This window comes from Rutidosis leptorrhynchoides, chromosome 5 (genome assembly GCF_046630445.1).
Source record: "Rutidosis leptorrhynchoides isolate AG116_Rl617_1_P2 chromosome 5, CSIRO_AGI_Rlap_v1, whole genome shotgun sequence".
Lineage (NCBI taxonomy): Eukaryota > Viridiplantae > Streptophyta > Magnoliopsida > Asterales > Asteraceae > Rutidosis > Rutidosis leptorrhynchoides.
Window position 1 is genome coordinate 337,890,227 of NC_092337.1, and position 25,593 is coordinate 337,915,819.

At 31.1% G+C, this 25,593-nt stretch overlaps 2 protein-coding genes across 2 annotated transcripts in view; both read right to left on the minus strand.

Moving 5' to 3' along the window:
- LOC139850315 (protein PLASTID REDOX INSENSITIVE 2, chloroplastic-like) overlaps positions 1 to 19,907 on the minus strand; it is a 38,389-nt gene extending 18,482 nt beyond the window's left edge. The window contains exons 1-2 of the mRNA XM_071839901.1: positions 19,650 to 19,907; positions 19,461 to 19,559 (exon numbers count right to left, since the gene is read on the minus strand). Coding sequence (XP_071696002.1) covers positions 19,461 to 19,559; positions 19,650 to 19,862 — 312 coding nt within the window. The 5' untranslated portion in view covers positions 19,863 to 19,907. The remainder of the gene's footprint in view (positions 1 to 19,460; positions 19,560 to 19,649) is intronic.
- Positions 19,908 to 21,748: 1,841 nt separating this feature from the next.
- On the minus strand, positions 21,749 to 25,307 carry LOC139846494 (nucleolar GTP-binding protein 1). Its single transcript, XM_071835978.1, has 3 exons — positions 25,189 to 25,307; positions 22,138 to 24,195; positions 21,749 to 21,960 (listed from the first exon to the last, which is right to left on the minus strand). The coding sequence occupies exon 2, from the start codon at positions 24,170 to 24,172 to the stop codon at positions 22,163 to 22,165; it is 2,010 nt and encodes a 669-aa protein (XP_071692079.1). The 5' UTR covers positions 24,173 to 24,195; positions 25,189 to 25,307; the 3' UTR covers positions 21,749 to 21,960; positions 22,138 to 22,162.
- Positions 25,308 to 25,593: the final 286 nt, after the last annotated feature.

The window sequence follows — 25,593 nt, forward strand, 5'->3', positions numbered from 1 at the left end:
TATGTTCTTGATATGTTTGGAGATTGGATAGAATATAAGAGCCGTGTAACATGGCACATGATGATGGTACTGTGAATCATCACATTCCATTAGAAACTTAACATAACTTACTGTAATATAATGAAGTTGATCAAGTTTCATTATATTATACTAATTCATGCATCAGTTCCCAACACTGCTTCAGAACATTCATATTTTAAACTCGAAGGTTTCAGAATTTAGAAACTAATGCAGTTTCTTTTATATTGTAACGCAGATGTTACGAAGTGATAAATGATTTCAGATGGGAATAATATCTCCAGAAATTTGAAGAATATGCATAACGGAAGAAATGAAAATATCTTATAATATCTAAGATAAGATGATGATGAAAAATATCATCCGGATAGGTATAGAATATCGAGTAGGGTTCTTACTAACAGTTTCAGCATGCACTGAATCATTTGGATTATTTGATGGCAGGTTCAGTCCTTGTATTTGTTCTTTGTTTCCTTCACGGTTAGTTCAATCCGTTTTTCAGTACAAATTTTTCCTATCGAGCGTTCCCAACACTCTATTCTTTTATCATCCATTTTGGCCATTAAGACCATTTACTACATGCTGCTTCATCAGCATTTCGAGAACTACTTCATAGTTCAGGGTGTTTTTCAGAAACTTCACATTCGTAGTATGAAATTCTTAGGGATAGACGTTTTAGATATAACTTGGAGAAGTTCTACAAGATTTTCAAAACACTAATTACTGATTTTGCCAAAAAGATGACGAGCTGTTGGAATATCTGCTGATGATGTCATAGGATATAAAAGATTCTCTGGTAACGACGGCGAAAGAATGACGTATATATATCGAGGTTATAATATGAGTAGTCTTACTGAGAAGTCGAAGTGGAGTTGTGACAAAATTAGCTTCCTGAAAAGAAATTGTAGGGTTGTTTTTGCTAATAAATGGCAAAGGATTCAACACGATATGTGTTAAACTATGAATTTGGATTCGAAAGTTTTTCAGGTGTATAAATCTTTCTTCCGTAGACAGGTGCGGCTGGTTCAACTTCTCGATCGAGGTGTTTTCAAGAATCATGGAAGATTTGAGTAAAAATTGTAATCGCCAAGATACGAATGAGGTTTAGATAGAATCAAGTGGCAAGCTTGAAGAATTATTTAGTTTCATATGTTATAATCAATATTTTAATTTAATTCATTTTAATTGTCCAAAGTTAGCAGTCCAATAGTCCGATGGTTCAATGATTCATATATAATTTAATATATAATATTCGAATTAAATAATACGTATCGTGACCCGTGTACCGGTCTCGGTGTCGATCACAACTCAAAGTATATATATATTTTGGAATCAACTCCGACCCTGTATAGCCAACTCCCACCTTCACATATAGAGTGTCTACGGTTGTGCCGAAATATATATATAGATGGGTCGATATGATAAATCGAAACCTTGCATACGTGTCCCGTTATTTAAAGTGCGTAAAAGAAAATAACAGAAATTAAATGACGATAAATAAAATTGCGAGAATGTAAATTGCGATAAATTAAATGTTAATCAGTTAGCTGGGAACAGTTAGCCAGAACAGTTAGCGTGAAATCCTATCACAATTCAAATTAATTAATTCGTTTGTTTCTAACACTTTTTATTTTTGTCCAATGTTTTCTTCGTTATGCCACTTGTTGGATTCTGATAGGTCAAAATCCAAATATGAAATTTGAATAGAAATGATTATTCTGTGGTGAACGGATACGTATATCGGTAGTTGTAAGTAGGATAGTAAATGATCGTTGAATCAGATTCGAAGAATGTACAGTGTAACTTATTAATGTGAAATCTGAATATTTCTCGGGTACTACCCACCCGTTAAAATATTTTCATCATTAACAGTTTGTACGAAAGAATTTTTTTAATTACAATCTTTATGAAAATATACTTGCATATATATTTTCATCGAATGTAATCATGGATTTAATGAGTCGATAAGATATTAAACTCATTTGATTTATCGTTAATACTAGATTACATGATCTCTAAAATATTAGAGATTTCATAATCACCATGTCGAACGAAAATATATGAGGTAGAACGTTACATAAAGCGAAGGTAATCGATGTAAAACGATATATAGAACGAAGATTATACTTGAAGTACAGATGATGATATTGAGGCGCGTGATGTTGATATCCAAGATACAGATCGTGATGTTGAGATTTACAACGTGATTGTGGTTGGGTGTTAAGAGTATTGTCGGCGTTGATGAGGATGATACAGATTATGCTGCTGGTGCTGCTGCTGATGTTTGTAACCTTCGCACCGTGTTCTCCAAAGTCGTCACACGAGCGCAAAGTTCGTTAATTTCTGCTAGTACACCAGGATGATTGGTGGTTGGGGTGAGCGAATGAAAAAGATCCGAAATATGGGATAGGATATAATCGTGACGAGATACTCGAGAAATGAGAGAGAAAATGGTTTCTCGAACAGGTTCGCCGGTAAGTGCTTCAGGTTCGTCGTCAATAGGGCAATTCGGTGGGTGAAAGGGATCACCTTCTTCTTGTCTCCAATAATTTAGCACACTACGAACCCATCCCCAATTCATCCAGAATAGATGATGGGAAATTGGTTGATCCATTCCAGTGACGCTGCCTTCGGAGCCCGAATGAAAATCCATATCAGCGTAGCTGTCGGAGTCGGAGGAATTTGAACTGGACGCGGAGTTCATCTTGTATAGTCGAGGAATGAATTTTTGGTTTGGGATAAATTATAGGAGTTGGGTTTGATATTCTTCAATACATAACTTACATATGTATTTATAATACTCAAAATCCCGTGATTTGCGGAGAATCTTTGAAATTCATCAGGCAATGTCTATAGCAACAGATACGCTAGGATACAAATTTTGTCTATACACTATCGATGCACTAAATGCAGTAAGACGTGTCTAGACTTAAGAATACTAAGCAGGCAATTCCTAAGGATAATAAGCAGATGATTTCCGACTAAATATGATAAGCAAAACTTTTGACAGGCAGACACGGTCAAAGTCCAGACTCACTTAATGTATCCTAACAACTACCAGTTAGACACAATAATGCAAGGCCTGGTTCGCTAAGACCAACGCTCTGATACCAACTTTAACGACCGGTCCTATTCCTCTCGGACGGAGTCATCAACAGTTGGTCCCATCGCGATGATCGAATCCAAGTAATGTCCTTAACATGAGCTTATGCACAGCGGAAGACTTAATTCGTACCTGAGAATAACATGCTTTAAAATGTCAACATAAAGTTGGTGAGATATATAGGTTTGATGCTAGCAGCGTTATAACTATGGACCACAAGATTTCATATGTAAACATTTTAATAAAAATATTCTAAGTGATTGAGCACTTGGTAACCATACTTAACAATTAATCACGTCGCATATTCCCTTTAATATGAAATCTTACTACACTGTACCAAGTGTAGTCACGAAACGAAGTACTGTGCAACCGTTGAATACTGGTCGTCCAGTCCGGTTGGGGTTGTCAGGCCCGATAGATCTATCAACAGGATTCGCGTTTACAATACCGCTGTAAATATTAGTTACCAAGCTACAGGGAAGTATGCCAGTGGTACAACTCAACGTAGAATATATTTTTCAGTTACTTGTGTCCATAACGTAAAACATAAAATACATGTATTCTCATCCCGAAATATTTAGAGTTTAAAAGTGGGACTATATACTCACCTAATGTATTTTGTAGTAAAAATACATATAACATCATTGATCAAGTATAAGGTTGGCCTTGGATTCACGAACCTATATCATTTGTATATTTATTAATATACTTAATTGTAATTGAATAAAATTATATATCTTATATATTTAATTTGTATAAATATTTAAATTAATTAATATTTATATTGTTTTATATATCTATGTGATTAGTATTATATTAAAAATCAATAATAGCTTATAGGTAGTTATTTAATATATAAATTATATGTGTTTGTAATAATATATTCTTTTATAGAAAATATTGATTTAATACAATGATATTGTTAATATGAAAATAATAATGATAGTAATAATAATATTAGTAAAAACAATAATTTTACAAATAAATAAATAAATAAATAATAATAATACTAATTTTTATAATAAAAGACACTTTTCATAATAATCTTAATAATAATGGTAGTTTAGTAAAAAAAATGATCTTTTAAATAAATTGATTATTTTTTTTATGTTATTAACAATAATAATAATAATAATAATAATAATAATAATAATGATAATGATAAGAATAATATTAAGTTATACCTTAAAATCACTAAAAAGAAATAAACTGCCTGGGACGGGACTCGAACCCACAACCTTCAGCTCAACAACCAAACACCTAACCATCACACCATTTATATTTTACTGTCTAAATATCATCCGAAAATTTTAAAACCCGTTTCATAATTTGCGGTTTTGTTTTCCTTTTCTTCCTTAATTCCTAAAACCCAAATGGCCCATGCATAACTCGGCCCAATAAAAATTTCGGCCCAACTAATTAGAAGTCCACCTAATGTCACCACAAACTCACGGCCCAAAGTCAGAAAATATATAGGCCTTCGGTTTTGAGCTGTACAAACGAACTGAGACATAATTACCCCACCACTAATACTTATAATTACGGGTTTATAATTCAGTTTAGATTATGATTGATTTAATGTCAAATAGGATCTCTTTGTTTGGACAGATTTGTAGCAACAAGCATTGGATCTTTTTTTTTTTATATAAATCATCAATACTTGCCTACTACATAAAAACAAAGTATCTCCTTCTTGTCAACCCCACATCGGTCGGCCACCAAAAATTATATGAATATCTTTATCAATTTTCTTCATTCGTAAAGTAGGAGGAGGTAATAGCTGTAGCAAGTTGGTGGTGGTTTGGAATTAAACAAGAAACAGAAGTAGGAATACACGATTGCATCAGTATTTATAAGATTTGTTCGGTGATGGTTGCTAGGAGTGTCGGTTGGGGAAGGTGGTTGTGGTAATTTACGGCCTGAAACAGAAGTAGGAGATCGAAGTTGTAGTTGGTTTTTGTGTAGTGATCGGTTTGGTTTATAGTGTTCACGAAGAAGGTAAAACAACAGAGAGATGGGAGGGAGAGAGAAGAGAGATAGGAGGGAAAGGTGAAGGTGGTACTTGGGTCGAATACCGACGTCGAATACCAACTGCAAACAGTAGCAATACATCGAGTAATCCAGGTATCTATAGTTCTCATGGTGGTTGTTTAGGGTGGGGTTTTGGGTCGAGTTTGAATATGGTGGTGATGTTTATGGTGAGGGTTTGGTGGCTGAAATTATCATGGGTGGTGTCATGGTGGCGGATGGTGGAGGTGATGAGTGGTGATAGGATTATGAGATCGTTGAGGGTGATGGTGACGGTTGTTCACGGATTGAAGATACCATGGTAGTCGTGACTTACAGACATAAAAGAGAAATCGATTGTTAAGTGTTCTTGGGTTCCGGTTTAAAGAAATAGATAACAACTAATCATCATAGCATCAATGATATGATGATGGTTGTAGCTCCTTCGAGGGTTTTAGGCAGAAAAGAAAAAAAATTATTCAAGTAGCAATGAAACAAGCTCGGTTGTTGTGGTGTTTGATGTTTACAAGGGTAATCGATTGAAACAGAAAAGTATAAACGTAGCTAGAGTATTGTTTGAAGGTTATGTTCGATGTTTATAGAGGTGAGTTGTCTTGGAGGATGGCAATGATAGTTGTAAGGTGGTCTCACGATGATGATTTCTCGGTTAGTGAGAGGATGAGAGAGAGATAGATTTAGGTGATAGTTTATAGAAGATGATCAAAGGTGGTTTTGTTAGATGTTTTGAGTTGTAAAAAGAAAGGAAAGGAATTATATAGAGGGTCATTATAGCTGTATTCATCAATTGATGATTGTTTGCTAGCTTAATTAACTCGACACACTAGCATAAATTTCAAAGATTTAAAAGTAGAAGTTGACATTAATTTGTACGGGGTTTGTTTGTATACTGTGATTAATTGAAACCGTTTGTACCCATAAAGTAACTTATAATAGAGATTAATAGATATGTAAAACATATTTGGATCTTTTTCTCTCTTTTTTTTTTATAATAATAAATCTATTAGTAATTAATAATAATAGTACTATAACAAATATATTTTTAGCTTTTATTTACATTTAATGATAATATATGTTAAATGTTTATTATGTATATATTTTATATATTATCATATAATCATAATTATTAATAAGAATCATATATATGCATTTTAATTACGCACAATTGTTCGTGAATCGCTAGGCATGGTCAAAGGGTAACTGATTATCCAAATATAGTTTTCGCGCTTTCTAGACTCAACATTAAAGATTCTGCTTATCGTGTCGGAAACATATAGAGTTTAAGGTTTAAATTTGGTCGGAAATTTCCGGGTCGTTACAACCACAATCCTAATGCTCGAGATAGTCATACCTACATTAACAAAAATTAATTTGACCAAAATAGCTTCCATAGATCTTTACATAATTATAGTCATTTTTATATATTTAAATATAACAAATTTTATATTTTAAATATTGTTATAAAATTTATTATAGTAAATGATATTATAATTTATTTATTAATAAATAAAACTTTATTTATAAAATATACTAAATGATAGTAAATAATATTTTTACAATAACAATAATAATTTCATTTAAAATATTACTTTTATTAAATATATTAATTTTAATGTTAATAATGATAAAAGTAATAAATTAATGGTTTTATTAATAATAACAATTAAAATAATAATTTGATAATTTTTGATAAAAAATATTATTTGTTTTTAATAATTAATAATAATAATGATCATAGTAATTATAATCGTAATAACATTTTTAAAAATAATACTTTTAGTAAAAATGATAATTTTAGTGTTAATGATAATAAATTAATAGTTTTAATAACAATAACGATCAAAATAATAATTTGATAGTTTTTGATAAGAATACTAATTATTATTAATAATAAAAATCATAATATTCATAATATTCATAATAATAATACTCAAATAAAGATAATTTTAACGACGACGTAATAATAATAATAATCATTTTTAATAATTGATACAAAAATTCAATTGACTATAACTTCTCATCCGTCCGTCAAAATCATTTGATTTCTAAATGAAAAGTTTATAGTTTTTAGCCACCTTTCCAAAAACATATATATCATATACCTTATCTTAACCGCAGAGGTAATTAATTCAGATTCTATCCTAAAATATATTTTTGACAAAAATAAATATAAAAGCATGCATGATCCTAATTTCTCGAGCACTAGTCAGGGACACACTAATAATAAATAAAAGTCAAGTTTTGAGTGCTCACGTATCAATATTGAGATTCAATATTGCAGGAAAGTATGTAGACACAACGGAGATGATAAATGCAAGGTTGGCCTTTGATTCACGAACAATACCCCCGAACAATACCCATAATCTCCTTATTTAATACCCATGAATTCCTTAGCATTAAACCATATGAAAAACCCATTTTGAAAATCCGTTTGAGATCACTCGAACAGCACTCCGTCGTAGTATTTTATGTATAATACTAATAATAATAATACTTAATACTTAATAATAATAATAAGATTGATAATAAGTGTAATAATAATAATAATAATAATAATAATAATATAAATACTAATGATAATATGCGTAGTAAAATTTTTATGAGCCAGAATGAGAAATCGATCATTCACATATATAGATTAATAAAATAATAATATAATAATTTTGAAAAGAAATATAATAATATAATAATATTGAAATAAAATATAATAATATAATATTATAATAAAGTAATAATATAATAATAAAGTAATAATATAATAATAAAAGGAATCAAACGTGTTTAATTATAATAATATAATAATATAATAAAGTAATAAAATAATAATATAATAATATTGAAATAAAATATAATAATATAATAATAAATTTAGAATCAAATTTGAATCGTAAATTTTTAAAAAGTCGTATTTATTAAATACTTCAGGGGTATATTATGTAACTTACAATTAATAATTTCTATCATGTCGCTTTCATGTGAATAGTAATTTAATTAATTTCATTTCATTTACTATTCATATGAATAGTAAACGAATTAATTTCGATTCAACTATTTAAGCTATACATTGTTGTACGTTGTGCTTTACAAATTGTACATTTTTAATTTAACTTCGTTTCTTAAAAAAAATTACAAAAATTATATCATAAAAATAAAACGACTTAATACGTAAAATTTTAATTTGAAATAGCATCGTTTAAGAAGGTAAATCGTATATATAAATCATGACGGGTTCGAGCTCTAAATTATAGGTTGTTTGTGAATCGTCAGGCAGGGTAAAAGGGTAATTGGTTACCTGAATATAGATTTCAAACTTTCTAAACTCAATATTAGGGTTTTTGCTTATCGTGTCGGAAACATATAGAGATTAGAGTTTAAATTTGGTCGGAAATTTCCGGGTCATTACAACGAACAACCTATAATTTAAAACTCGAACCCGTCATGATTTATATATACGATTTACCTTCTTAAACGATGCTATTTCAAATTAAAATTTTACGTATTAAGTCGTTTTATTTTTATGATATAATTTTTGTAATTTTTTTTAAGAAACGAAGTTAAATTAAAAATGTACAATTTGTAAAGCACAACGTACAACAATGTATAGCTTAAATAGTTGAATCGAAATTAATTCGTTTACTATTCATATGAATAGTAAATGAAATGAAATTAATTAATTTACTATTCACATAAAAGCGACATGATAGAAATTATTAATTGTAAGTTACATAATATACCCCTGAAGTATTTAATAAATACGACTTTTTAAAAATTTACGATTCAAATTTGATTCTAAATTTATTATTATATTATTATATTTTATTTCAATATTATTATATTATTATTTTATTACTTTATTATATTATTATATTATTATAATTAAACACGTTTGATTCCTTTTATTATTATATTATTATTTTATTATTATATTATTACTTTATTATAATATTATATATTATATTCTATTTCAATATTATTATATTTCTTTTCAAAATTATTATATTATTATTTTATTAATCTATATATATGAATGGTCGATTTCTCATTCTGGCTCATAAAAAATTTTACTACGCATATTATCATTAGTATTTATATTATAATTATTATTATTATTACACTTATTATCAATCTTATTATTATTATTAAGTATTATTATTACTTAGTATTATACATAAAATACTACGACGGAGTGCTGTTTGAGTGATCTCAAACAGATTTTCAAAATGGGTTTTTCATATGGTTTAATGCTAAAGAATTTATGGGTATTAAATAAGGAGATTATGGGTATTGTTCGGGGGTATTGTTCGTGAATCAAAGGCCAACCTTGCATTTATCATCTCCGTTGTGTCTACATACTTTCCTGCAATATTGAATCTCAATATTGTTACGTGAGCACTCAAAACTTGACTTTTATTTATTATTAGTGTGTCCCTGACTAGTGCTGGAGAAATTAGGATCATGCATGCTTTTATATTTATTTTTGTCAAAATATATTTTAGGATAGAATCTGAATTAATTACCTCTGCGGTTAAGATAAGGTATATGATATATATGTTTTTGGAAAGGTGGCGAAAAACTATAAACTTTTCATTTAGAAATCAAATGATTTTGACGGACGGATTAGAAGTTATAGTCAATTGAATTTTTGTATCAATTATTAAAAATGATTATTTTTATTATTACGTCGTCGTTAAAATTATCTTTATTTGAGTATTATTATTATGAATATTATTATTATTATGATTTTTATTATTAATAATAATTAGTATTCTTATCAAAAACTATCAAATTATTATTTTGATCGTTATTGTTATTAAAACTATTAATTTATTATCATTAACACTAAAATTATCATTTTTACTAAAAGTATTATTTTTAAAAATGTTATTACGATTATAATTACTATGATCATTATTATTATTAATTATTAAAAACAAATAATATTTTTTTTATCAAAAATTATCAAATTATTATTTTAATTGTTATTATTAATAAAACCATTAATTTATTACTTTTATCATTATTAACATTAAAATTAATATATTTAATAAAAGTAATATTTTAAATGAAATTATTATTGTTATTATAAAAATATTATTTACTATCATTTAGTATATTTTTATATATAAAGTTTTATTTATTAATAAATAAATTATAATATCATTTACTATAATAAATTTTATAACAATATTTAAAATATAAAATTTGTTATATTTAAATATATAAAAACGACTATAATTATGTAGAGATCTATGGAAGCTATTTTGGTCAAATTAATTTTTGTTAATGTATGTATGACTATCTCGAGCATTAGGATTGTGGTACACTATAAATTAACTTTAATTGTTAAACAGATGTTAATCAATATATAATTATATATAATTAATTAGGTTCGTGAATCCGAGGCCAACCTTATAATTGATCAATGGTGTTATATGTATTTTTTTACTACAAAATACAGTATGGTGAGTTTCATTTGCTCCTTTTTTACTCTTTTACAATATATTTTTGGGACTGAGAATGCATGCACAACTTTTACAATTGTTTTACAAAATAAGCACAAGTTCATGAAACTACATTCTACGACTGATGTATTTAGGACTGATGTATTATTGTGTTTACCGGATATCCGAAGAGATCTTAATTATGTGGCCTGTATATCATTATTATTGAATTCCAGTCGCTCCAGCGTATGAATGACTTTTATTTTAGCGGTTGCAATGATCCTGCGCATTTAATTAAATGAAATCTTGTGGCTTATTAAACATTATGATTATTATATCGAAATTAAACCTATGAACTCACCAACCTTTTGGTTGACACTTTAAAGCATGTTTATTCTCAGGAATTAAAGAAATCTTCCGCTGTGCATTAGCTAATAATAAGGATACTACTTGGGGTCATTCATGTCATATTTCAAAAGACGTTGCATTCGAGTCATTGAAGTTCATTAGAGATTATTATTAAGTAAATGACAGATTAGGTTATTTGGATGTTATGAAATGTTAGGCAAACATGTCAATTTCTGATGCAATATTAGATTGTCTTTTAAGGAATAAATGCAACGTTTGTAAAATGTATCATATAGAGGTCAAGTACCTCGCGATGTAATCATATGTTATTGTATTCGTCCCTATGGATTGGGTCGGGTCGTCTCATGTGGTATCAGAGCGGTGGTCTTAGCGAACCAGGCCTTGCATTAGTGTGTCTGACCAGTAGTTGTTAGGATACATTAGTAAGTCTGGACTTCGACCGTGTCTGCCTGTCAAAAGTTTTGCTTATCATTCTAGTCGGAAATCATCTGCTTATCATCCTTGGGAATTACTTGCTCATCATTCTTAAGTCTAGACACGTCTTACTGCATTTAGTGCATTGATAGTGTATAGACAAAATTCATATCTTAGCATATCTGATAATTCCTATCTTAGCGCATCTGTAGATTTGCCTGACATATGCCGTAAATTCCTCCGTAGTCTACAAAATCTTTAGTACTATATACATAGATATTCTATGAAGTTAGAATATCATCCTATATTCGAAAATCATTTCACGACGAAGATCCCTTCCACCCACCAAACTGCTCCCTTGGCGATGAACCCGAAGCGCTTACCGGCGAACCTGTTCGAGAAACCATTTTCTCTCCCTTTTTTTTCGAGTACCTCGTCACGATTACATACTATCCTATATTTCATCCGCTCGCTCCAACTGCCAATCATCCCGATGTACTAGCAAGAGCTAACGAACTTCGCGCTCGCGTGACGGCTTTGGAGAACATTGTGCGAAGGTTACAAACACCAGCAGCATAATCCGTACCACCACCATCAACGTCAACAGTACCTTTATCACCCCCAACCACAACCGTGTCGTAAACCTCAACATCACAATCTGTACCTCGAATATCAACATCACACGCCTCAATATCACCATGTGTACTTCGAGTATAATCTTCGTTCTATATATCGTTCCACATCGATTATAATCGTTCTACGTATTGTTCTACATCAATTGTTTTCGTTTTACATAACGATTAAGTAATCTTTAATGTTTTAAAGATTATGTACTCTAATTCTAACCAAAAAAAAAAAAAAATCAAATGAGTTTAATATCTTATTGACTCATTAAATTCATAATTACATCCGAAGAAAATATATATGCAAGTATATTTTCATAAAGATTGTAATTAAAAATTCTTTCGTACAAACTATTAATGATGAAAATATTTTAACGGGTAGGTAGTACCCGAGGAATATTTAGATTTCACATTAATAAGTTACACTGTACATCCTTCGAATCTGATTCAACGGTCATTTACTATCATATTTACAACCATCGATATACAAATCCGTTCACCACAGAATAATCATTTTCATTCAATTTCATATTTGGATTTTGACCTATCAGAATCTAACAAGTGGCATAATGAAGAAAACATTGGATATAATAAAATTTGTTAGAAACAAACGGATTAACTAATTGAAATATTGTTAAGATCCCACGCTAACTGTTCCTAGCTAACTGTTCCTAGCTAACTGATTAACATTTAATTTATCGCAATTTACATTCTCGCAATTTTATTTATTGTTATTTAATTTCTGCACTTTACATACCGTCGGGACACATGTACAACAATACGTCGGATTAATTCTGAGACAACACGTTGTGCAATGGGTCATGATATATATTTATTTATTTTACGCACTTTAAATAACGGGACACGTATGCAAGGTTTCGACTTATCATATCGACCCATCTATATATATATATTTCGGAACAACCATGGACACTCTATATGTGAAGGTGGGAGTTGGCTATACAGGGTCGGAGTTGATTCCAAAATATATATATACTTTGAGTTGTGATCGACACCGAGACCGGTACACGGGTCACGATACGAATTAAGTAATTCGAATATTATATATCTAATTTATATATGAATATATTGGACCATTGGACAATCGGACTATTGGACTGCTAACTTTGGACAATTAAAATGAATTAAAAATATTGATTATAACATATGAAACTAAATAATTCTTCAAGTTTGCCACTTGATTTCATCCTAAACCTCATTTGAATCTTGACGATTCCAATCTATGTTCAAATCTTTCATGATTCTTGAAAACACCTCGATCGAGAGATTGAACCAACCACACTTCATCTACGGAAGGAAAGATTTATGTCCCTGAAAAACTCTTGAACCCAAATTCATAGCTTAACACGTAACCGTGTTGAATTCTTTACCAGTTACTAGCAAAAACAACCTTACGATTCATTTTCAAAGTAGCCAAATTTCGTCACAGCTCCAGCAAGCCAACTTCGACTTTTCGTTCGAATCAACCTTATTATAACTTTGATACATACGATTAGCTTTCCTCATCGTTATCGGAGAGCCTTTTATATTCTGCCATCAGCGTTTAATCATATAAAAACACAATTCTCTTGAAACCACCTCGGTTTGAAAACTAATGACCCAGATTCGTTAACTTTGAAAATGCTGACGAAGCAGCATGGTGTAGCTGGTCTTAATGGCCAAAAAGTTGATGATAAAGAAGGAGGTGTTAGGAACGCTCGATAGAAAATTTGGTATTGAAAATCGAATGGAACTAACCATAAAGGAGACCAAGGACATATACAAGTACCAAACTCTGTATTTAAAGAATCCTGATGATTCTGTTTCTGATGAAATCTTTAATGAATACCTTGCTTCTGAATCTAAACCCTTACGGGTAAATCTTCATCATCATCCTTGATATTAGAAATTCCAAGATATTATCGTATCTTCCATTATAAATATCCTCAATATTTCTAGAGATATTTTCACAACTATTCTTATCTGAAATCATCTATCTCTCCGTAACATCTGCGTTACAACATAAAAGAAACTGTGTTAGTTTCTAAGTTCTAAAACCTTCGAGTTTAAAATATGAATGTTTTGAAGTAGTGTTGAGAACTGAGGCATGAATTAGTATAATATAATGAAACTTGATCAACTTCATTATATTACAGTAAGTCATGTTAAGTTTCTAATGAAATGTGATGATTCACAGTACCATCATCATGTGACATGTTACACGGCTCTTACATTCTATATAAATTCTAAAAATATCAAGAAAATATTTCTTGATAATTCGATCTTTTTCAGAATATTCTGGTAATTTGACAAGTCAAAATCGTACCAATACCCTTTCCTTCTTAGAACATTAACTATGCTCATTCCAAATCTCATACCTACGAATTCCGGACCATTGCTCGGTTGACTCAAGGACGGGAAGAAGAAACGAAGGGACAAAGCCCCAAAATAGAAATTAGGGTATAGATCGCAGCAAAAAGGAGAGAGTATTAACTATGGATGACAATGATTATAGAAAACAGAAACAAGAGCATTGAAGTATAAGGGGAGATATCAAACTTAACAACCACCCAGAATTTACAAACCGTGTATATCAATGCCGATAGCAATATAGAGACACGGGAGAACTAGAAACACTATCAACGCAAGAGTATAGTAGAAGTAAATAGACTCTTCTGGTGGTAGATGAAAAAGAAGGATGACAGATGTAAAAATTAAGAGTATATCAAGGATTAGAATGGGATGAAGCATACTGGCAAATGTCTTAAAGTAGGAATTAAGGAGAAAGAGTAGAAGATATGGGATATGGAAATAAGGAAACGAAGGGGGTAGTTTTATAGTAAAATATCCGACAAAGAAATCAAAGCCAATTTGCCGCAATAACTCAAAGAAGATCTTGATCGCCAAAGAACCAAATCTTATTACGTAAGATTTTCTTTAGATCCCTTAAATTCCGGAAATTAATCCTAACCACATCATCGGTTAAAACGATTCCCTATTACTCATTTCACTCATTTGTGATAACTTCACTCGTACGGTTCATATAATTAAATCATTTTATCTACATTACTCAATGATGATAAAACTCCATTATGACCTCATATTTATCATGAAAACATCCTCATTACTATCTATAATGATTTCTATCAAATTTCGAGGACGAAATTTCTTTAACGGGTATGTACTGTAATGACCCGGAAATTTCCGACCAAATTTAAACTCTAATCTCTATATGTTTCCGACACGATAAGCAAAAACCCTAATATTGAGTTTAGAAAGTTTGAAATCTATATTCAGGTAACCAATTACCCTTTTACCCTGCCTGACGATTCACGAACAACCTATAATTTAAAACTCGAACCCGTCATGATTTATATATACGATTTACCTTCTTAAACGATGCTATTTCAAATTAAAATTTTACGTATTAAGTCGTTTTATTTTTATGATATAATTTTTGTAATTTTTTTTAAGAAACGAAGTTAAATTAAAAATGTACAATTTGTAAAGCACAACGTACAACAATGTATAGCTTAAATAGTTGAATCGAAATTAATTCGTTTACTATTCATATGAATAGTAATGAAATGAAATTAATTAATTTACTATTCCCCCTGAAGTATTTAATAAATACGACTTTTTAAAAATTTACGATTCAAATTTGATTCTAAATTTATTATTATATTATTATATTTTATTTCAATATTATTATATTATTATTTTATTACTTTATTATATTATTATATTATTATAATTAAACACGTTTGATTCCTTTTATTATTATATTATTATTTTATTATTATATTATTACTTTATTATAATATTATATATTATATTCTATTTCAATATTATTATATTATTATATTTCTTTTCAAAATTATTATATTATTATTTTATTAATCTATATATATGAATGGTCGATTTCTCATTCTGGCTCATAAAAAATTTTACTACGCATATTATCATTAGTATTTATATTATAATAATTATTATTATTACACTTATTATCAATCTTATTATTATTATTAAGTATTATTATTACTTAGTATTATACATAAAATACTACGACGGAGTGCTGTTTGAGTGATCTCAAACATATTTTCAAAATGGGTTTTTCATATGGTTTAATGCTAAGGAATTCATGGGTATTAAATAAGGAGATTATGGGTATTGTTCGGGGGTATTGTTCGTGAATCAAAGGCCAACCTTGCATTTATCATCTCCGTTGTGTCTACATACTTTCCTGCAATATTGAATCTCAATATTGTTACGTGAGCACTCAAAACTTGACTTTTATTTATTATTAGTGTGTCCCTGACTAGTGCTCGAGAAATTAGGATCATGCATGCTTTTATATTTATTTTTGTCAAAATATATTTTAGGATAGAATCTGAATTAATTACCTCTGCGGTTAAGATAAGGTATATGATATATATGTTTTTGGAAAGGTGGCGAAAAACTATAAACTTTTCATTTAGAAATCAAATGATTTTGACGGACGGATTAGAAGTTATAGTCAATTGAATTTTTGTATCAATTATTAAAAATGATTATTTTTATTATTACGTCGTCGTTAAAATTATCTTTATTTGAGTATTATTATTATGAATATTATTATTATTATGATTTTTATTATTAATAATAATTAGTATTCTTATCAAAAACTATCAAATTATTATTTTGATCGTTATTGTTATTAAAACTATTAATTTATTATCATTAACACTAAAATTATCATTTTTACTAAAAGTATTATTTTTAAAAATGTTATTACGATTATAATTACTATGATCATTATTATTATTAATTATTAAAAACAAATAATATTTTTTTTTATCAAAAATTATCAAATTATTATTTTAATTGTTATTATTAATAAAACCATTAATTTATTACTTTTATCATTATTAACATTAAAATTAATATATTTAATAAAAGTAATATTTTAAATGAAATTATTATTGTTATTATAAAAATATTATTTACTATCATTTAGTATATTTTTATATATAAAGTTTTATTTATTAATAAATAAATTATAATATCATTTACTATAATAAATTTTATAACAATATTTAAAATATAAAATTTGTTATATTTAAATATATAAAAACGACTATAATTATGTAAAGATCTATGGAAGCTATTTTGGTCAAATTAATTTTTGTTAATGTATGTATGACTATCTCGAGCATTAGGATTGTGGTACACTATAAATTAACTTTAATTGTTAAACAGATGTTAATCAATATATAATTATATATAATTAATTAGGTTCGTGAATCCGAGGCCAACCTTATAATTGATCAATGGTGTTATATGTATTTTTTTACTACAAAATACAGTATGGTGAGTTTCATTTGCTCCCTTTTTACTCTTTTACAATATATTTTTGGGACTGAGAATGCATGCACAACTTTTACAATTGTTTTACAAAATAAGCACAAGTTCATGAAACTACATTCTACGACTGATGTATTTAGGACTGATGTATTATTGTGTTTACCGGATATCCGAAGAGATCTTAATTATGTGGCCTGTATATCATTATTATTGAATTCCAGTCGCTCCAGCGTATGAATGACTTTTATTTTAGCGGTTGCAATGATCATGCGCATTTAATTAAATGAAATCTTGTGGCTTATTAAACATTATGATTATTATATCGAAATTAAACCTATGAACTCACCAACCTTTTGGTTGACACTTTAAAGCATGTTTATTCTCAGGAATTAAAGAAATCTTCCGCTGTGCATTAGCTAATAATAAGGATACTACTTGGGGTCATTCATGCCATATTTCAAAAGACGTTGCATTCGAGTCATTGAAGTTCATTAGAGATTATTATTAAGTAAATGACAGATTAGGTTATTTGGATGTTATGAAATGTTAGGCAAACATGTCAATTTCTGATGTAATATTAGATTGTCTTTTAAGGAATAAATGCAACGTTTGTAAAATGTATCATATAGAGGTCAAGTACCTCGCGATGTAATCATATGTTATTGTATTCGTCCCTATGGATTGGGTCGGGTCGTCTCATATGGGTTGGATTACCTGCCTACTCGGGTAACTGGAACAGGGAAAACCTTATAACTTTGTGTAACCATCACAAGATAACCCAATTGAGTTCCTTGTAACAGGTCTCAGGTTTGAATTCTGCCTAGGACGAATAATTTGTGGTGGCCAGGGAAGGGTTGGAAACAGTCAGGGAGTAATCCGGATGGACTGCGTACATCAGAGTATGACTCGGATTACTCGCCCTTCCGGGTAGCCCGAACAGAGAAAAACCTTCTTTCGTTTAAGACCAGCATCCAACGAACATATAGCTTTTTTATTGTAGAGTCATAGAGCCTGCCAAGCAGCCCACATATGTCTCGACAAGCCCAAATCCCTTTACTCGGGTCTCAGGATGTATATTTCAGTTATTTCAAATAACACCCTTTGGTCGACTTGTTAAACTAATCCAGGACCGGATTATGGGGCGTGCAAAGTGGGCGTTTGCACAGCGCCCAAAATCCAAAGGAGCCCAAATATAACCCAGCAATATATATTTATGGTCCATTTATTTATAGGGTTAAAGCTATGAATATGCTATATACTTTCACTTTTGTTTCAATGTAGGCAATATACCCAATAAAATACCATTGTAGGTCACATACTTTCAAAAAGTGTTCTAATGTAGGCTATTGGTGACCGGTTACTCGCTGAACCGGTAAAATCAATTATTTAGCATTTTTTTTAAATGTTATATGGCTACAAATAGGTTATATATTTTCATTTTTGTTCCAATGTAGGCTATATACTTAAATTATTTGTTCCGATGTAGGTTATATACTTTCAATTTTTTTTGCTCCTTTTCTTTTATCCGGTTAACAAGTTAGGTGCATTTATATTAGCACACTTTTTGAAAATATATAGTCTACATTGATATTTTTTGGGGTATATAGCCTACATTGGAACAAAAGTGAAGGTATATAGCGTATTTATAACTTTTAACCCTTATTTATAAGGTTTTAAGGATATTACATTTTTTGCAACCGTTGTTTGATTGATGTTAGCACTTAAAAATTTTTCTAGTATTATTTGACTTGTTCTTATACCAAAACTTACGTAAAACAAATGGCCTATTTTTGCTTATTGAGCGGGGCCCTTAACATTAACACGACGGCCCTGAACTAATCACAAATTTATAAAGTTTAAAACTTACTATATTAGGATATAAGCAGATGGTAAGAGAGCTATTATCATACATATATGACAACGAAAAGGACACATTATTAGTAGAAACATATCATCAAACAGGTTATGTGCACTGACCAGAAAACTCAGAAGTCAATAATCTCAAAAACCTTATCCCATGAACTTAAGTTATCAGGTTAACAACAACTCAACAAGCATTGCAAGAACAACAAGGAGCCAATTCAAGAAAGCAAAAATATTGAAAATGAAAAATGAAGAATGTACCTCCGTACAGGTGTCAAGAACTCGATCAAGGTCATCATTAAATGTGTCCTTCTCCTTGTACAGTTTCTTCTTTAGCTCTTCCCTGAACTTCTTCGTTTCCTGTCACCACAAGCACATAAATAACAAGCAAATATTACTCTGTGTTTTGTACCTATAAACTGTATGCATTCTAAATGAAAGATCGAGTACGTGAAGAGCAAACTCTGGAATAGGGTCGGGATACACGTATTTCTCGAATGGTGATGCTCTCACAGTTAACGACAAACATCGAATTTTCTTAGAAGAATACGGGCTTGTCAACGGAGTAGCAAATTTTGAGGTCTTGTTGGCTATGGGGGAAGTTACTGAAGGTATGATTGGGGTGGAAGAAAGAGTGACAACGAGAGTGTGAATAAACGCCATTTTTATTTTTGTTTTTTGTAGTTTTAGGATCAAGTCGTTTGTAGATAAAATATAATGAGTGATAGATTATCTTCCTATTTCAAAAAAAAAAAAACCGTATAAGGTGAAAACGTTTGTGTACTCGTAGAAGATCTAACGAGGTTTGCATAATAAAAAGCAAATGACATCGAGGTTGATAGAGAATCGGTCCGGGAAGAACACTTTGAAAGAGACGGTTAACGGTAAGTTGAAAAGGACAGGACCTAGAGGTTGATAGATTGGGTTTGTCTCGTTTTTTTTCGTTCTCTTTTTTTGTACGTCGATTTCACTTTGTTCGTTTAGTTTGGTTCAGTAGTGGTTAGCTTGTTGTAAGGTTTTTCGGGTTGTTAGGAGAGGCTCGTTTATAGATGGTTTTTGTTTAGATGGGTGCTTTCTACATGCGAGCTTCTCCGTTTGCCCCGTTCTTTTGTAATCTCAACAGGCGTTTTCCTTTGAAAAACGACCTCGTTTCTATATGAGTTTTAGTTATTTTCGCCGGAAGAAAAAAAGCAAATGACATCTAAGTATGCGAAAATATAAGGTTGACTTGCTTAAAAATAAGTGAATTCGAGTTCAAATCGGACTATAACATATGTGTGGATTTTGAGCTCAAATGACCATTTTAACGTGGAAAGCATGTGAGGCGATTTAGCCGAAATTTTATAACGACTGCCAGTTATAGCGGTTGTGTAAATCAGAAGGATTTCATTGACTGTACCAGGAATGAACCTGGTATTGTACTGGTATCGAACCCTACCAAACCGGTTGATACTACTATCCTTGTTATCCTAATTTAAGTAATCCTGTATTGGTCATTGTATATCATTTGTCTTGACTTTAGTTTTTGTTTTTAAGTTAAGCAAGACCGTGTATATCAACCGGTCAATATTCCGCTTAAGTTGACCGTTAATTTATATGTAAAAGAATACGTTGAAAAGTACCTAGAGTGTTACCATGCTTTAACGTTTACATGTGTTTTAAAAGTTATATTTTGTAACTTCCTCTCTACAATGTTTCTATTGTTAAATGGGGCCAACAAAATATATACATCATAGAACTAGCCGAAGATGAAACGTTCGGTTATATGAAAATATGAAGAGCTTCATGATTTTTCTATTTTTCTGGAATGCTTGAAAAGAATTTATCGTATGCATTGGGCTTAGGCAGACAAAATGCCCTAATTTTTTTAACGATGATATCGACATCGAATGTTCTCATTTGTTACCAACACACTGGCATCGAAAGTTGGGATAACCCACCGGAGACCTTCCCAAATCGCATTGATGTTGGCACTGTCATCAAAGGCAAAATGCCGTAATAACATCACACATGGAGACAATCATGGGTGTTTTTAACGATAATGCTTGAAGCAGGTTGAAGTGTTTCTTTTATTTTGACTGTGTGGCTCATCCTTTATCGTTCAAAGTGGTGGTTTCTTTACCTTTTATCTTCATGTATATATGTTTGGTTATCTGTATGTTTGGTCTTTTATTTTCGTGTATATATATGTTTGGTTATATGTTTCACTCGTGAGCTGTATCGATTCTGCTAACCATATAATTCGCTATTTCTGGTTGCATTAAAACCTGTTCGAGTAGTATAATACATTTCAATACCTTCGTTAAGAATTGCAGTTTCAACCAAAGCAGCAATACACATCACCAAATATGACTTGCTCTTGTTTATGTTTTAATGAACCATTACGTCAAAGGTTATTTAAATTCTAACACTCAGAATATGCCGAATTGCCAATGACAAATGTGGTGTTAGTGTTCAATTTGGTGATCTTAGAGGTATTTTAAGTATGACAAGAGTTTCAAACTTAAGAACATAGCTGAAATCAATAACCAAATCAAAATTCCTCCAGATACAACGTTGAAAAAACCTAAAGTGTCATACAATTCAAATGTATATTTCAAGTTCATAGCTCTGTCATCAAATATAAAAAGTTCAACAATACAAAATAAGCAAAATCCAAAAACAAAAACACATGAAAACACCTCTAACTGACAAAACAACTGAAAATTATAAAATTCCCATTTAAAGACAACGCAATCTTCATCCATAATCTCACCTAGTCCTGAAATAATCAAAACAAAAAGACCACCATTAAATAATCACATGTCAAATAAAGAAATATAAACAAAAAGTCATGAAGCTATAGATTAACTAATATACTGAAACTGGTAATAATAATTGAAATCGCCTACACTGTAAACACAACATAATGAGTTAAAAATCAAATGTAAAAACATACCTCAAAAACTCACGTTTCGATGTGATCAACGCCTATCAGTCTTCCCTTTTCCACGTTTACCAGCAAACAAATGTTTCGGCCTTAAAGTAGGAATAATCCTATCACCCTCACCCTTTCGAGCCTCCTTATTCCTCTTTTTACCCGAATCCCAACTCATTTTAATCGCCTTTGTCCTCATAGCCATATCCTTAAAACCCTCACCAGCAACCAACTCCTTAGACGGGCCCCGCGACCTCGACCTAGACATCGACAACGACCTCTTCATTTTCTTATTCGACCCCCCATCCACATCCATAACATCACCACCAACATCACTCGACCTCTCTCGTTTACGACCCCTAGACTTGCTTCGAACTCGTTCAACCGCTTTAGACGGGTCAAGACCCAAACCCGACAGCTGTCGACCCATTCGTTCACTTGTAAACTTCCTCTCTCTATCAAACTTCCTAGGAACAATAGGGCGACTTTCAGCCGTGCTTTTCTTAATCCTATGTTGTTGAATTAAAATACTTTTCTTTTTCCTTATTTCAATTAATTCCTTTTGTTCTTCGGGCGTCATCGAATCCTCAACGTCCATTTCCACCTCATCATCTTCTTGCGCTTGTAAAAGACCTTCTTCTTTCTCCAATTCTTCAAGCCGTTGCATAATATCGGGGTCCACAAAATCATAAACATTATGCCCGTCTAAAATTTCGGGCATGTTATCTTCTTTCCATTCATCATATTCAAGTATATAATGTTTCTTTAAGCTAGCCGAATACACACCCGCACCTCCGTTTTCCTCTTCGAGCTCCCGTTCAAGTTTCTTTTTACTTTCCTTAGCCGCTTCTTTAGCTTTCGCGTCCAAAACGGCTTGCGGTATACAAACGGGTCGGTCCTTTTGGTCACGCGGTTTAGGCATAGCCACATGAAACCGGTTCAAACAATCGTTTATCTTTTTGGACTTCATCTTAATTTCGACCCGTTGATCCAACAACCGTTCACACGCAGCGTTTTTGACCGCAATCACACCTTGTTCGGTCAACGTGCTCATGGTCAAAAGCACTTCGGCCCCATCTCGAACCTCGCCACCTTGACCAACTAACGTTTTAACCGCTTCCGATTTCATCTCGTCAACTAACTTCTTATCGTCCTCCGATATCCCTTCGAGCGACTGCAAATCCGTCTTATTACAAACAATAATCAACGGTTTGTTCATAAAAAGTGACTTGATACTATGAAACAAAGCGGCTTGTTGGGCAATCGTGTACCCGCACGACCCGGAAATATCCAAAAAGAACAAAACCGCAGCTCTTAAATGGGCCAAAGCAGTTATACTACACATTTCAATAATGTTACGATCTTCAAACGGCCTATCCAAAATACCCGGTGTATCAATTACTTGATACCTCAAATACTTATAATCCGTATGGCCCACAAATAAAGACTTTGTGGTAAAAGCATACGGTTGGACTTCAACATCAGCACGAGTAATTTTATTAATAAACGAACTTTTTCCAACATTTGGGTACCCGCATATCAATATGGTCCTAGTATTCGGGTCGATCGAAGGCAACCTAGCCATATGTTGCCTAATTTGTTCAAGATAAGCCAAACTTGGCCCGATTCGTTTTGTAACAGTACACATACGACCCAAAGCAGCAACCTTTAACGCCTTGCACCTGTATAACGAATCACCATACTTCAACAACTTCACGTAATCTTTGGCGATTTTACCGATGAGATTTCGGGCGGTGTTAATTTGACCCAAAGCGAGCTTGTAATGATCTTTGTTATAAAGAACGTGAAGAAGGTCGCCATAGAAAGGATGTATGTCATCGAGTCTAGGGAATTCGTCGATGATTGTGGAGAGTTTTTCGTGAAAGTTTGTTTGTGTGAACTTCACCTTTCGCATGTAAAATTGACGAATTCGGTTGATTGCATAGCCTTTGTGGACAACAGTTGGTGTTTGCCTTTGAGTTCTGCTGAGTATGATGTCAACGAAATCCTTACCCGTAGGTACCCTTGTGATTTTCTTGAAATTGTACTGCACCATGTCTGATTATTTGTGTTGAAATACTGCAGCATGAAACTTAAAATATTAGAATTAAAAAAAAAAAAAAGCAAATAAATTAAGTAAAGCGAAAAACATAATAACTTGACAGTAGATTAATAATCAACTGCAGAAAGCAGAATAACGCCCTACAACATTCTGAATAGTTACACTAACTAACCACACATGTGTAATCACATTATTAACATCAAAGAGAAAAAACAGAACACCAACTTATTAAACCAGCAAGCTTATTTTTTACAATAGCAGATATGGAACTGAGGCTAACAAACAAGAAGACAGTATTATAGCATTTACTGGTTCCACAGTTAGGCGTGATATTAATTTATTATTCAAAAAACAAACTTTCAAACAAAAACAAAGCAAAATAGATTTAACCGAATTAAGAAACTAAAGGTGTAGCTCAAGTCATAAAGGGGCTATCAAACTTTTAACAAGCATATCTAGCTCAACTTGAGCTCATTCAAACAAAATACTTGTCAAATAAATTAAGCAAGTTGAACTCAGAGCATGAGCTTACGCAGGTCAGACCGGAGTTTCATCAACTATTATTGAGTTATTTGAGCTACCCTAGTTAAATAAGCTGATTGATCTAGCATCGAGTATCTTGAAACCCTAGTTTCTGATGTACTTATTTATTTTTCAAGTAAAAGTTGAACAAAGATCAACAATAAATCGACAAATGAAATTTTCCTGTTTACTTTCTTATTCAAAACTTAACATATACAAACACTTAAACTATAGTTATCTGCTCAAAACCCATACCTATCTAAACAAACAGAAATAACTTCAAACATATATAAATGATAAAAAAATAAAAAGTTCATAGCAGAAGCAAGTAAATCAAAAATATCAATACGTAATAGAGCAAATCAAGTCATATATCAAAGCACAACTAATTGATGAAATTTGTAACAAAATCAAAAAGTTTAAACAACTCAGCTATTAGATATCAATCGAATTCAATAAATTAAGCATACAGAAGAAACGATGATTACCGGAAACGGTGATGAGAAGTGTAAATGAGACGAAAGTGGTGTAAAACCCTAAAACTGCTGGCAGCTGTGAATATGTGAGGACAAGGCTCAAAACCTTGAAACCCTTATTTTGATTATTGAAAAATCAGGGGCATTATATAGGTCTCATATATAAGTGGTTTGGGGACTTATAACCACCCTTTTGTTGAGCCCAATAAATTTGCTATGTTTATGACCCATCTATTTAAACCCACAACACGGCATATGCTAAAATGGATATGTAATATTGACCCAACTGCTAGCCTACTAAACTGATTATGTATAATGACCCATCTACTAAGCCCACTGTGCTGGATATGTTTTCTGACCCACCTATTAAGCCCACTAAACTGGATGTGTGTTATGATCGATTTTTTTTAGCACAAA